This window comes from Hirundo rustica, chromosome 9 (genome assembly GCF_015227805.2).
Source record: "Hirundo rustica isolate bHirRus1 chromosome 9, bHirRus1.pri.v3, whole genome shotgun sequence".
Classification (NCBI taxonomy): domain Eukaryota; kingdom Metazoa; phylum Chordata; class Aves; order Passeriformes; family Hirundinidae; genus Hirundo; species Hirundo rustica.
Window position 1 is genome coordinate 21,384,140 of NC_053458.1, and position 13,948 is coordinate 21,398,087.

A 13,948-nucleotide genomic window follows, 5' to 3' on the forward strand; every position below is an offset into this window, starting at 1 on the left:
TTTTAATTAGCAGTTGTATAAAGCAAAGACATATTATTAAAGATCTCCATGAAAAAATACCATTGTTGTGTGTTTTATATTGACTTAATGTGCAGCAGGTGACTATTCAAGGTTAGTAAGTTGAACTGCCTGCCATAAAAATTTTTTTCAAGCTTTTAACCAAAGATTTCTGCCCAAGAATATTATTTTCAAACTTTTCCAACATAGAAATATTCACTTACAGTCAGTGCTATAAAACTGAAATCAAAGTGATCATATTGTCGCTGCTATATTTAAAAATGTAACATTTTAACTAAGTAGAAAGATAGGTGTATTTTAGCATTAATACAGAAGAAATACACCTGCACTGACAAATGATGACATGGAAAAAAAAAACCCAAAAAACCCCAAACCAAAACAATTATAAACTTCCCAGTAATGAATCCCACTGAACTCCTGAAAAACACCTCAACATAATGATGCATTTTAAAAGACAGATCTGCAGGTATTGGGAGTACAGAGGCGGAGAGAAGAGACGTAACACACAAGCTTTGAACACTCACCATCTGAATTGGTTTTTTGTGAAGATCTCGTTCAGTCACCAACTTTTCTTGGTCAGTGACATAAAGGCCTTTTTGTGCCAGGGCTTGTATAACAGCATCATGACCTAGAAGTGGTTTTGCAGCATCACTCTTGAGAATAAGGCTCCCAGCACGACAGTAGAGCTCGGCAGACAGCAGCAAGTTAACAACAGGTGGTTTGATGTGCTCCTGGTCATACTGGTCTGTGTAAAATGGTTCTCGGAGCTCTTCTGGAACATTTTCTACAAAACATAAAGACAGCACAAGTCAGTATCAGGAAGGACAGTTGGACTATAGGGGATTTTTTAAAACTATATGTGAACTCAAAATTATGCTAAAGAAAGCTTAACCAAGGGGAGGTCAAAGTCTATGCCAGGAATTGTTATAAAATACTGGGAAAAATTTCATACAAAGACAATATTTGAACTATAAATAGAAACTTGAGAAAAATTCAAAGTGTCTCATGCTGCAAAGGCCTCCACAGAAGAGCAACCTGTGGTTTACAGCATCATTACATTAAAATTTCTTGGCTTCTCCAAATACATGCCCAAACATTCTCATTTCCTTTGGCATAATATTATATAGGTCAGACATATAAAGCAGAACAACACCCATTTGAACACAAACCCTGGACTCTATTACAATAACAAAATGGAACTGAAACATTATGTTTCAGACAGAAAAACTCAAGACAAAAAGCAGCCTTCTAGTTTCCATACTACACTGTATTTCAAAGGTCATGCATCACAGAATGATGACAATACAGCAGTTAAGCAAAAATATATGGGCTTTTAACTGAAATTAGAAGAATTGAGAAAGAAGAAAAAATATTAACACTTTCTTCACGACAAAATAGAGAGTTTTTACTGGCCTCGTTGTGTTACGGACTTCCCTTGAAATTGTGGTTTTCCTCCTTTTCCTCCTCCTAAAATCTCTCCTGAGATTTTAACTCCAAAATTTGCAATCCAAGACAATCCAAAATTTCTTTCAAATACTGTACATAACACAATACAGGCAGACTATATTTATAATTGCCTGCCACAAAAGTAATACTTATAAATTAATTAGATGTGGTACTAGATCAAATTAAATTAAATCATGAATCAAGTGGAAAATAACTTTCAGATTTTCAAGCATACACACTGCAAGATGCTTCATTTTCCTTCTGGAAGAATTTAATTCTCTATCGTTGTAAAATTAGTTAAGCCAACAACATTTATGGGATAAAGAGCATGTGATTCTTTTCCTGAGTCCAAATTCACGCAAAAAGCCTATTTAATTGCTAGAAGAAAAAATAAGTGAGTAGAAAAGCAGTGATGCAACTCTAAGTTGCTACTGCCTTTGCCTTCAGCTGGATAAATGGCTAAACAGACAAGGTTTGAATCAGTCTGGAGTAAACAGCCCAGTAAGGGTGGAGCAGGAGAAGAAAGAGAAAAAACAGAACATGCCATCACAAGATAATGACAGATTATCTTCTTCCTCATACATATTCAATTGCAGTTCGTGTGCTGCCATTATGGGCTTTGGAAGGTGGCAGCTGCCTTCTAGTTGTGAGGGAAGATACGCCTTACAGAGTGCAAAAAGTGAAAAAAATATTAACACATACTTTAAATGCCAGAAGGAGGGTAGGAAAGGGTAAGATATTGCTGCTTCTTTTGCCAATTCAGAGTATCAAGAGAAAGAGGTATAGTTTGTAATTTGCTTAAACCATGAGCCTAAATTTGGCAAGCAAACTGGCAGCTCTGCTTTAGAATACAGATCAAAATATACCATCAGCAACTACTCTGCCCTTTAAAACACAAATCTAATGCCTAACAGCCCTATTTTTTCACAAGATGACAATAAAACTGCTAACAAAAATATCTACCAGTGTCAGGAGATTATTTCCATCTTCTCTTCCACTTTCCGATTTCACCTACTGACTATAAGATCCAGAGTCATCCAGTCCACAGAAAGCATTTCTAATTGAGGATCTCAGAGCTGGTAGATACCTGCTTCCCCAGGAATTGTTTTCAGCTATCTCAATTCTACCTGATCTTCCTTTCTCCTCTTTGTCCACACGTTGTCTATTTAAATATTAAGCTTGTTGTTTCTGAAGTCCCTAATGATCCATCTCCAGTACCAGGAGCTCAGTTCTCATCAGGATTTTATCCTCTACAATTCCAAATGCCAGCTCTTAAAGTATCTTTATGCTATTCCTTCAAGCTAGAGAGGATTAGAAAACATCTTCTGTAAATATCTCACAATGCACAGGCAGCAGATTTTGCCTTTGAAAGAACAGAAACCCACAACAAAAACCCAACCCAACCAACCAAATAAAAACCCAAACCAAAATCCACAACCTGTTTTGAAGCAGATGAGAATTTCAATGGGGATGGGGGGGAAGCAAGGAGGAACGGATAAAGCCATTTGTAATTTCTTAGAAGACTCAAAAAAGCCTCATTCCTGTATGAAAAAACCCCAACCTCTTGAGGCAGGAGTACTCAGCTACACTCAAACAGAAGTCACACACTCTGTGGCTCAGAATCACTGAAGACAATGACAGATTTCAAGTCTGAAAATTTGAGCCAAAAGAGAAATCTCAAGACAGTAAATAACAAACCCAAAGCCTGTTAATTCTCATCTTCCATATCACTGAAGTACATCCTAAAGTGACAAGATGCAATAAATGCATTTATCATGAAAGAATGACATCCGCTGCTGGGATTTAGTAATTAAAACCTCAATACAGTTAAAAAAAAAAAAATCTATGTGATGACTAGCAAAGGCAAATAGAATTATTTATAAAGCTTAGTTCCGCTTCTGAAAATACAGAAAAAGACGAAATGACATGTATGCCATTTCTTTTACTTCACTGATGTACACCAAAATAAATCTGGGAAAAAACCCACCTCACTGGTCTTCATAAAAATAAAACCAGAAAAAAATTATTTTCAATAGAAAAATAGAATATGGAAACAAAGGGCTAGGAAGAGATGCTGTGGCTACAGGCACATTCTGAGTATTAAAAATCAGAAAGCATATAAACAAGGAATCTCCGGTGCAACAAGATCAGAATTCTTTATAAAAATTCCTGTCAGAATTCCCTCTGCGCAGGCAGGAACATGGAACTTCCCCCTACTTCATAACTTATATTAAACAGTTTAATATCAGAATAGCTCTTGATAGAAGATTCAAGCTGTGTTCTCATGTTAGAGTTTAAAAAGAAAGCAAAAACCTGCACAGCAGACAGGTAACAGACAGAGAAAACTCTACCTCAGAGTAGAAGTCCTTCCAGAATTGGCACATGCTGCCTCTGGAGTCCTGTGGCAGGGAATTACAAGGCTCCATCCAGTTCTCAGCAGATTACCAGAACAATCAGCAGGGTCAAAAGCCTTTATTAACAATTCTGTCAGGACTAGAGACTGTTAAACTCTGCTAGGCAGAGAAGAGCCTTAACGCTAATCCCCGATATGTGCATTTTACCAGTCCCTCCTCTGCCCAGCTGACAGAGAGGACTCTTTCAAGATTAAACCCTGAGGTAAATGACCCGTTTTAAAAGAAATACCTTGTTGCGCGTACTGCCATAAAAGTACCATCTGCCCTTGAAATCTGGTAATGATGTCAGAGGGGTGTACTGGGGACACGGAGCGCAGCGAGCTGAGCGCACGGAACGCAGGTGAGACCAGGATACCGGCTGCAGCGCTGGAGGGAAGGTGGAGCATCCACCTGCCCTCCTCCAGCACCCACAGGTTTTGGAAACATGGACTTGGATTAAAGGCAGTGGACACGGGCTGATGCAAGGAAAAAGTTTTTCAAGAGAGACCATCAGAGCATAGGCACAGGTCGCCTGGGACCCAGCTGTGAAATTGCTATTCACAGGGACTTTCAAAACTATTGACAAGGCACTGAGAAACCTCTTCTAACTTTGAGGCTGGCCCCTCCTGGAGAAGGAAGCTGAACTAGACCACCCTATCTTTTCCTACAATTGTGAGCGGGACCACAGCTTTGGAAATCATTTTGAAATTTGTAAATATTGTACTATGAAGAGAATAAATGAAGCTAATGGGCAAGTTCAAGACACAGAGAACAGACCAAAAAAGAAATAATCCCACATTAGCCCAAAACTATAACTCAAATTTAACCATCAGGTTAAAATCAAAAAAAGTAATCAACATATCTTCAGGTAATTTTTCCATAAATGATCAAGGAATCAAAAGCCCTGCAGATACTCTTTCTAGAGAAGAAAAAAAAAATTAAAAAATTTAAGAGCTTATTCAAAGCTTTAAAGCAAACACAGGATTATTATTGCTCCCTGTTGTGGTTTAACCCCAGCCCCAACTAAGCTGCCCATCTGCTTGCTCTTTACCCCACTCTCCCTGCTGGGATGGGAGGATAGGGAGAAGAGCTGGAAAAAGGCAGATCCTGCAGGCTGAGATAAAAACAGTTTAATAATTGAAATAAAGTAAAATATTATAACAATAATAACAGTTAATTATAACAAAAATATTATAACAATAATATAAAATATTATAACAATGAAAGGGAAGAAGAGAGACGACCCATTCCCAAGCAGCCATCGGCCCCTCCCGGCCACCTCCCCAAGGGGATGCTGAGCACAGAGCCGGGCTCTGCAATGTCCCTGTGGGGCCAGCTCAGCTCAGCTTAGCTCAGCTCTGCTCAGCTCAGCCCACCACAGCTCTGCTGGCCACGCTCCCTCACAGCTCCTCCTGCTCCTCCTCGCTGCCACGAGGCACGGGGAAGTCCTTGACTTAGAGAAAGCACTGCTGAGCAGCAGCTAAAACACCAGTGTGTTATCAACAGTGCTCTCACACTGAATCCAAAGCACAGCACTGCACAGCTACCAGGAAGAACATACACTCTATTCCAGACACAACCAGAACACTCCCCACTGTGAGATAGAAATGCAACTTCATTTGCCATTTAAACAGACCATTTTAAAGGAAAGGATGGTCTAAAATTAATTAATGCATAACACTACCGAATTTACCTTTAAAAGGTAAACTGCTTCATAAAAAAATCTCTGCTCAGATAGGTATGAATTACTCCTTGGAAGACAGTATGAATTCCTCCTTTGGAAAAAAACTGCTTGAGCTAATGTCAAAAGTCTACATTTTCTTTAAGAACAAATTACTCTTTTTGTAAAGTTTCCATGCTTCTACACAGACAAATACAATCCTTTACATAACTATCGAGTTTTTCAAGTTTGTATCAGTGAACAATTCTAGATTGATGAATGCTTGCCTTAAGAATGTCCAAAAGCTTAGAAGACTTCGTCAACAAGGTCTCCATGTTGTTTGTTTGGTTTGGTTTTTAATTCCTGAGTTAAAATTGCACAGTTAAACAAGTTAAAATATTTTGCCAAGGGCTTTCCAATTAAAGGATGCCATCACTTTTGGGAGCCACAAGGCCACATTAAGCCTCAGTCTAGAAATTTCCTCTCTACAGGTCACTGACGTCAATGCACAAAGACATAATAAGAAAAAAATTATATGTAGAAGACAGATATAATACAGAATTATTTAATGAAAATTCTAATACCTTTAACCACTTCCTAGTGCAAACCAGTAGATGAGTGTATGCCAAGTCTTAATGGGCCTGGCAGTTTTCTGCAGGTCAGCAAAGGTATGCCTCTGCCTTGAAGTGACCGTGTCAAGTTATCTCATGCAGACTCCCACTTGCCAACAAGGATTCTGGTGCCACATTTACAATCTGGGAACAAGACAGCAGAGCGTGCACAGAAGTCAAGAGTCCAAGAATTGAAAATGGGTCAGAAAAGATAGAATTACATTATTTAACTTACGGTGAATTTTTTTAATGGACTCGATAGAAGACTTTTCAATTTACTATTTTATATTGGAGACACCATCAAGAAACAAGACTTTTAACCAGGAAGTGGAAAACAAAATGAGAGAGTAGAGATTACAAACTAATTTTTACTTTTTGGTTGTTGAATCAGTCTGCCACTTCCATTGTTCTTGGCTAGCAGGCTGTAGGTATATTTCTGTCTAGAGACAAGTATCTGAAAGGCCAACACTCAACTGATGGCACACTCAGCTTCAGTATAACCATTCTTAACTTTGTCCACCTTGCTAGGATGAACTCAAGAGATTCTTGAATTTACCATCACAGAAGTGCTATGAATAAACAGATCCTACCCTCCTGCCTCTAGACGCCACAAAAATAGATTTCAGCAATTATCCACTGCTTCAACAGCTGTTCTGCACTTAAAAGGGATTCCTCATTCAAAAAAAAAGGAAACAAACAAATGACAACATCCGCCAAACTATAAACAAACAAGCAAAAAAACCCAAAAACAACCAAACAAACCCCAAAACATTTAAGGAAAACACATGCACAGGCTCTACTTTCATAGCCTAACCAGACTTCAGTTATTCTTTGAACACTGAAAATCACATAAGAAATGCTGTATTAATTGTCACACTAAGTGTCTCTCCAATCCAATATTCTGCCTTCAGTAGCACAGCAGGAAGTGCTTCCCACAAAACCTACAGAATGTGTCTGGTACCGGCATTTTGTATTAAAATGGGAAGATTAGCATCTAATTTACTAAAACCTGTGTATTGATTCAGGTTTTAATAACAAAATGACTTAGAATTAACCCTGCCAACAAAGGGATCAATTTTCATTAACATAAATGCCTTCAGAACTTATTTTTGGGAGAGATAAGTTATGGAAATGTAAAGATAATAGTACAATTATAATCCTATCTCACCAGCTAGCACTTTGGTGACTATTATAGACAAGTTATGATTTAGATATCCTATGGAGCACGGGAAAAACTGTTTCAGAAAATTAGAGATAAACATTACTTGAACTTATTACTAGACTTTATTAAGCCAAAGAAAACTTTACCAGCCACAAGTAGATACATGTGAATGGACACATCGTCTTTGGTGTCTGGCTTACAGGTTCTCTTCATGTAAGACTGCTTTTAACTGAATAAACAGGAAACAGCTAGAACTATACAAATCTTACATTTGGCAAATAAATTTCAAACGGTACATTTCAACTCTGTAGCAGAAATGTTTATTATTATCACCTGATGCAGTAATAATGCATTGTCCAATTGCACAGAATAAAAAGAAAAGGGGAGGAGGAAGAACTCACTCTACTTTTCTTATGAAGTCTTGAGAGCTTTACTTCTATCCTCATTTTCCAGAATGATCAACAAAAACAATCATTCAGAGCTCTTGGTTTAGCAGAGCAAGTATGAAAAGTTACTGATTTCAGGAGCGGAATTGTGTCCAGTTGTGCTAGCTGTAGGATGGAAATTACATGACATCTCATTGAAAAAGTAACACATTCTTGATCAACAGCATACAAATAAGTCTCCAAGTTTGATTGAGAGGCACCTCTAACATGGAGTCACTAAAGTAACCCAACAGATTACCCTAAATCATAGGGTGAAGGGGGAAATTTTAAACTATATCTGCAGCAGTAACTGCAATGGTGGTCAAAAAATAGAAAGAGAAACCAGGTATAGCGAGAAGAAAAATATTTCATCTCATCACCTGAAATCAGTGAGCCTTTGGCTACAGTCTCTTTGTCAGATCTACTACATTCTGCAGACAAGCACTTAAGAGTTGTAAAGGCAAACAGGCTCAAAGGCATGGAGTCACTGAAAGAAGAGATTCTACCCCAAAGGAGCTCCATTATCTACTGCCAATCCTGCAAGGGTCCTCTTCCTGATCACCTTCCTCTGCATTTGTACACACGCAGTCTACAACTTCAGAGGCCTCTGCCAAACCTAACAGATAAAGAAGCTCATCCAATTTTATGTATTTACTTCAAAAAAAGTGATCTACAGTCAAACTACACTACAAATGTGTTCTACAAAAAGAAGTGACATAATCACCTTCCAAGTAAAATATCTCAGTAAATGATTTGTCTAATCCACTGATTTTAGTACAACTAACTGAACTATCAATTTGTCAGCAACTATTTTAGAGAGGTGATGGAATCTATATTAAAAAAAAAGTCTCACTAGAATAGTAAACATTTGTTTTTGTACTCCAAACCCTTCTAAAAAGTTTTGCTCCAACCAGACGGAATACAAGTGAAGAAATTAAGTCTGCTAGAAAAAGATTAAAGTATGTTCTGGCCTGCAACACCAAACGCAGCAAGAAGAGAGTATTTAGCTACAACTTGTTTCTGTCAGATACAGAGTGTTCATTTCCTCCCTCCATGGCTCTACTGGCAACGTGGGCAAGGAGCAGTAAGCAGCCACATAGGAATTCTGAAAACATTAATCATCAGGAGAAAGCTATTTTTAAGTTTCTTGGGTAATATCTAGTTGCAGATGATGCAATTTGTAATCTATTGCTTCAAACACCTATAAAGGATACATTTAATGTTAAAAAGGCATATGGACTATTTTATTTTGACTTCAGAAAATGTGAAAATGTTTAGGACAAATGATCTTTTGCAGCAAAAAACTTATGCAGCTTTTATTTAGCTTTTAGTTTATTCCTGTCCAAAAAAAGAAAATCTCATGCTAACCGGTTAAATGTATTACTGTAGCAGAATATGTTGTATGGATAGTAAAGTAGCAACAGATTTAACTTGACTTAAAACTATTCCCATAATTTTCTGAAAATCATACATGAGATACTCTTAACTTTGTAACTAAAAATTAGACGAAAAGATATTTGAAAAACCATTTTCCAAGAGTACTCAGATGTCCCCTACCAAATGGGAAGACCATGTACTTCTCACATCTTTCCTCACACTAGACAAGGTTGCAGAGAAGTGACTCCAAGATACAAAAGGACTGAAAGCACTTTGGAGGACAAAATTATAATTCAAGATAATTTTGATAAGTGGAAGGAGTGGTTTGAAAATAGGATGGAGTTATGTAAGTATAGCTGCAAAGCAGGAACCTACAACAGCAGAATTACAAGATGGGAACAACTGAGTAGGCAGCAGCTCTGCAAAGAAAGATACGGAGCTACAGTGAATCACAGACTTGCCTGAGTCAATAACTCTAGGCTGATGCAGAAATGGCAAGCGTCATATTTCAGTGAATAAATCAGAGTATTATAGGTTGCAAATATGAAGTAATTTTTCAAATTTACCTTGCACTGGTAATGGTTTAGCTGGACCAATAGATCTAGATTTAAGTACAGAGCTCACGTAAACCAACCACAGGGAAAAATTAAACGAAAAGCCAACCAAAAAACCAACCAAACAAAAAAAACCCAACCCAAACCAACCCCTAATAAATGGAGAGAATAAAAATGGTTGACCTACAAAAAAAAAAAAAAGAAGAAAATATATTTTGTCTAAACAATATAATAGATATTGCTTTTATCCTATGAAAGTTGTTATAAAAATGTAAGGTGTCCACCTTACAGGAAGAGGGAAGTAATGGCTTAACAATGTAGCAAAAAACATCAAGATTCTGTTCAAACATCTAAAAATAAATAAGGTCCAAACTCTGGAAAGTCTATAATTAGAGATTTTTGAAAAACAGGCTAAACAAACATCTGTCAGTAATGATGTATGTTTAACTCAGCCTGTCTTAAGGTGCATGGCTGGATAACAAATTTTTCAGGCACGTTTTCTATTACTATAGCAGTCTAAGAAGGCAAAACCTTCATATTCCAAAATACTGAAACCCACTTCTGTTACTTCAGAAATAAAAAGAGCACACACTAGCACAACATCAAGACATTTTTCAACGTTTTCCTGAGGAGGAAGTCCCATTATACTTTTAAGTAGAAGGCTATAGTGTCTATACCATTTATCCAGTTCTTTGAGAAGAAATTTTTCTATACTGAAATGGTTAACTGCCAGCATTGGGAGACAAGGCTGAAATTAAGTATTTGCAGATTTAATTTCTAAGGTCAAACATTGCCCCTTTTATACTTCACACTTGTTAATTATCCCCCTTTCAAGGGGGATAATTACTGCAAGTTGTGCCACTTAAACAATCTGGTTATTACAAAACATTTCATCTGACATGTCCTAACACCAATATGTTGTCTTGCAGCAAAACACCAGGGCACAAAATCCTACACACCCTCAACACTTAAATATGAATTCCTTCTTCAATTAGTATTTCTTAAACAATTCTTCAGATGAGATGCCTTCAACATGACTGTTAATACATTCTTACTCTCCTATGACACCTCACTAACAGGACAACTTCTTTTGAGCTGCCTACGCTGTGGGCCAAACTTACACTCAGTTTTATCAAGGACAATAGCAATAGACAATTTGTCTCTAAGTTTTTGGACACAGGTATCAGCGAAACGTCAAAAGTCATTGCTAATGTTAATGAACAGTACCTATTTCAAAGTCTTTTTGCAAGACCAAATTCACAAGACATAGTCAAGCTGTATCTACAACTCTGTATTGAAATATGGTTTAAGACCGTGAAAGCCTTCCACTGAAAGGTGTGCCCCTTTGATACATAAAGATTTTGATTTCTTTAATGGATTCATGATTGTAACAACCTATGTTTTTCATTAATGAAAGTGAACTGCAATGCTTTGTTTCATAGACAGTAGGGAAAAACCCTTCACCTTCCCCCGCAAGCTTAGGGAACTTCAAGCATAAAAAAGAAATAAACGTGACACCCATAAACACACTAATCATCCTTTGTAATTCCTCTGTACAAATGTATATAGCAATTGTTAGAAGACATGACCGAGGCTGTGATCCATTCCCAAGAACTAAAAGAATTTAAAAACCCCAAACTTCCTTCCCTCTTGGAAAAGGTGAAGGTCAGTTCTTCTGTTTCACTCCAAGCATAAAGGAAGCATTTGTGTCGCAGACATGCAAGTCCTGTATACTGTCTCTCCCTGCTTCAGCCAAACTCTTTGAAGTTTCTAGTTCCATTAACCTAGTGGAAGAACTGGGATCAGAAACACTACAAATGTGTGTGCTTACCTCTCTTTCTACTGTTACATTATGGCAGTGTTTAGAGAGCAGATGAAGTAATTATTCCCTCTAATCATGCTTCATTCGAGCACCTCAGAACAGCCCCAGTCATGAAGAGAAAGCATAAAGGAGTTTGTTTTGGATCACAGTTTCTATTAAAAGTAGCAGAGAAGTACCCTTCAAGTGGCTTTATGCATCCAGTATGAATTCAACCAGTATAAACCAAGACATTTCAACCATAGGTTGAGAATCTGTCAAACTCCAGTAGAAAAAAGTTTTCAGGTTAGAAGGCTGGGTTATATAATTGCACAAGCATTGTACACTCAGAATCCCGTGAGTAGACCCTACAGAACCAAGCTACCTAAAACTATAATGATCTCTGAAAATACTGAATTAAGCACTTCCAAGAATTTTCTCTACTATTTTACCTCTCATATCTACATAGCTAATAAAGTCATATATCAAAATATTACTTGTCCAGATTTCACAAAGAAAAGCAAGTAGAGTTTATCAACAAATCTTTATATGAAAATAATACTTTGATCTTTTCTTTCTTTTTAAAGTGATGCACTCACTAAAATTTCACTAGATTCAAGCACTCTAAAGTGGCTTTTTGGAAGCCTCACATCAAATATTACAAGTTACTAGAAGCATGTCCCATAAAGACAGGCTAAATACATGCTAACTCTGGCTAAATACATAACAGCACCCTGGCCCTAAATGTAAAAGGTGCAAAATTCCATAAGGAGCAATTTTCCTGTTATTTTACAAAAAAATAGGAGCAAAAGTAATGATCGTTGATATCTACCCTCACCTTTCAAAAAACCGCATTATTTTTAATCCACAGAAAATTAAATTATTACAATACTACAGCTATACTAAAGACAAAAAAACACAACAAGCAAAGAAACCCACCTCCCAAACAAACAAACAACCCCCCCCCAAACAAAAATTCAAAACAAACAAAACCCAAACATTCCTCACCCCCCCCCCCCTCAAGCTTGGTAAATTTTCAAAATGCTTCCCTCAGAAGACATCTACAAGTCTGGTATTGCTCAAGGTCCAACAATATTTCAGGGCACAGAATAATAGGTCTGGTATTCCTCAAGGTCCAAGGTTTTCAACGACAGAGCACCGACGCCTTTTGGAGGCATTACAAATCGATTCCATTTACACTTACAGACAAGGAGAGCCCACTGTATTGTGCAGGCCAAAACCTGGCATTAAATGCTCTTTTTCCTGAAACCCTTCGTATTGCTTAACCACTCAAATGGCTACAGGCTACTGTCACATATGTCAAAACTAAGAGCATGCACCTAGCCCCCAATTCTGCTCCTAAGTAATATCAGGAAAAATTTCAAGATGACAGACAAACGTGGATTGCTGGGGTTTTTCCGCATTGTAGAAGTATGACCCGAGTAATATATAAAACACCATTTACAGAGAGTGATTCACTCAAATAAAATAATACGAGCGCCAATACACAAAATTTACTTGCTGATGGGACTACTCCAAACAGACTAAGAGTAATTAAGGAAAAACAAAAGAAAAACAAAAAGTCCCACAAGGGCTAAGAGATCTTAAGAATAAGGGAACAGACCAAAAGCATTTCCCACACATCTCCCCCCTCTTCTCAGCTCCTCAGGGAATGGCTCGCACGTCCTCAGTAGCGAAGCAACCAAGCAGAAACCAGCATCAAAGAAAGGGAAGAAGGAGACGCCACCTACCTGTCCCAAAGGCTTTGGCCACCAGCCAGGCCAGATTACAGGCGATTTTCGCTCGGGAAAAATCATAATGGTCAAAGGGCTTGATGGCAGGAACAATGAAAGTCTTCCTCATCTCCTTGGCGTCTGCGGCATCCCCCATCTTCTCACAGGACCCCCGGCAATTGGGAACTTACATGGTTGTTTCTCCGTCCTCCTCCTCCTCCCACGGCCGGGAGAGCCGGCTGTAAATACGGCGACAGCAGCTGAGAGCAGCGCCGGACCCAGCTGTCCGTAAAGGGCTAACACCGCCTCCCGCCTTTCTCTGCACAGGAATGTAGCCGAGTCCGAGTGTCCTCTTCTTCCTCCTCCTCCTCGCTCTTTGTCTCAATTCACTCAAGCCGCCGTCCCTCCGCCTCCGAAAAAATGCCCCCGGCGGCCCCGGCCCCGCGTTCCCTGGGGAGACCCTGCGGCCAGGGCTGGGCGCCCCAGGCGGCCGCCAGTCCCCCGGCCCGGGGCGGGAGCCGCCGGCAGGGCCCCCGCAGCCGCCGCAGGCCGGGACGCGGCCCTTCCCAGCGTCGGGATGTCAAAACGCCGGGCTCCGGCCCCAAAACGCCGCACGACCCCGCACCGTCCCAGCGGCGGCCTACTGAGGGCCGGGAGCAGAGCCGGCTTCCCGCCGCTGCCCGGCGGCCCCGGCGTCCCCCGGCCGGCGCCCCGCTGCCCGCGCCGCTCGGCGATGCCGCTGCGGTTCTCCACCCGCGGCTGCCGCACTGG

General features: G+C 39.2%; 1 protein-coding gene across 4 annotated transcripts in view; it reads right to left on the reverse strand.

Moving 5' to 3' along the window:
- The window catches only part of CAMSAP2 (calmodulin regulated spectrin associated protein family member 2), an 82,898-nt gene extending 69,225 nt beyond the window's left edge, over positions 1-13,673 (reverse strand). For 3 of the 4 annotated variants that reach the window (XM_040072579.2, XM_040072578.2, XM_040072577.2), the window contains exons 1-2: positions 13,196-13,673; positions 543-802 (exon numbers count right to left, since the gene is read on the reverse strand). In XM_040072579.2, the coding sequence (XP_039928513.1) occupies positions 543-802; positions 13,196-13,334 (399 nt within the window). In that variant the 5' untranslated portion in view covers positions 13,335-13,673. The remainder of the gene's footprint in view (positions 1-542; positions 803-13,195) is intronic. The other variant, XM_040072580.2, reaches the window with a different exon arrangement.
- Between the last annotated feature and the right edge of the window lie 275 nt (positions 13,674-13,948).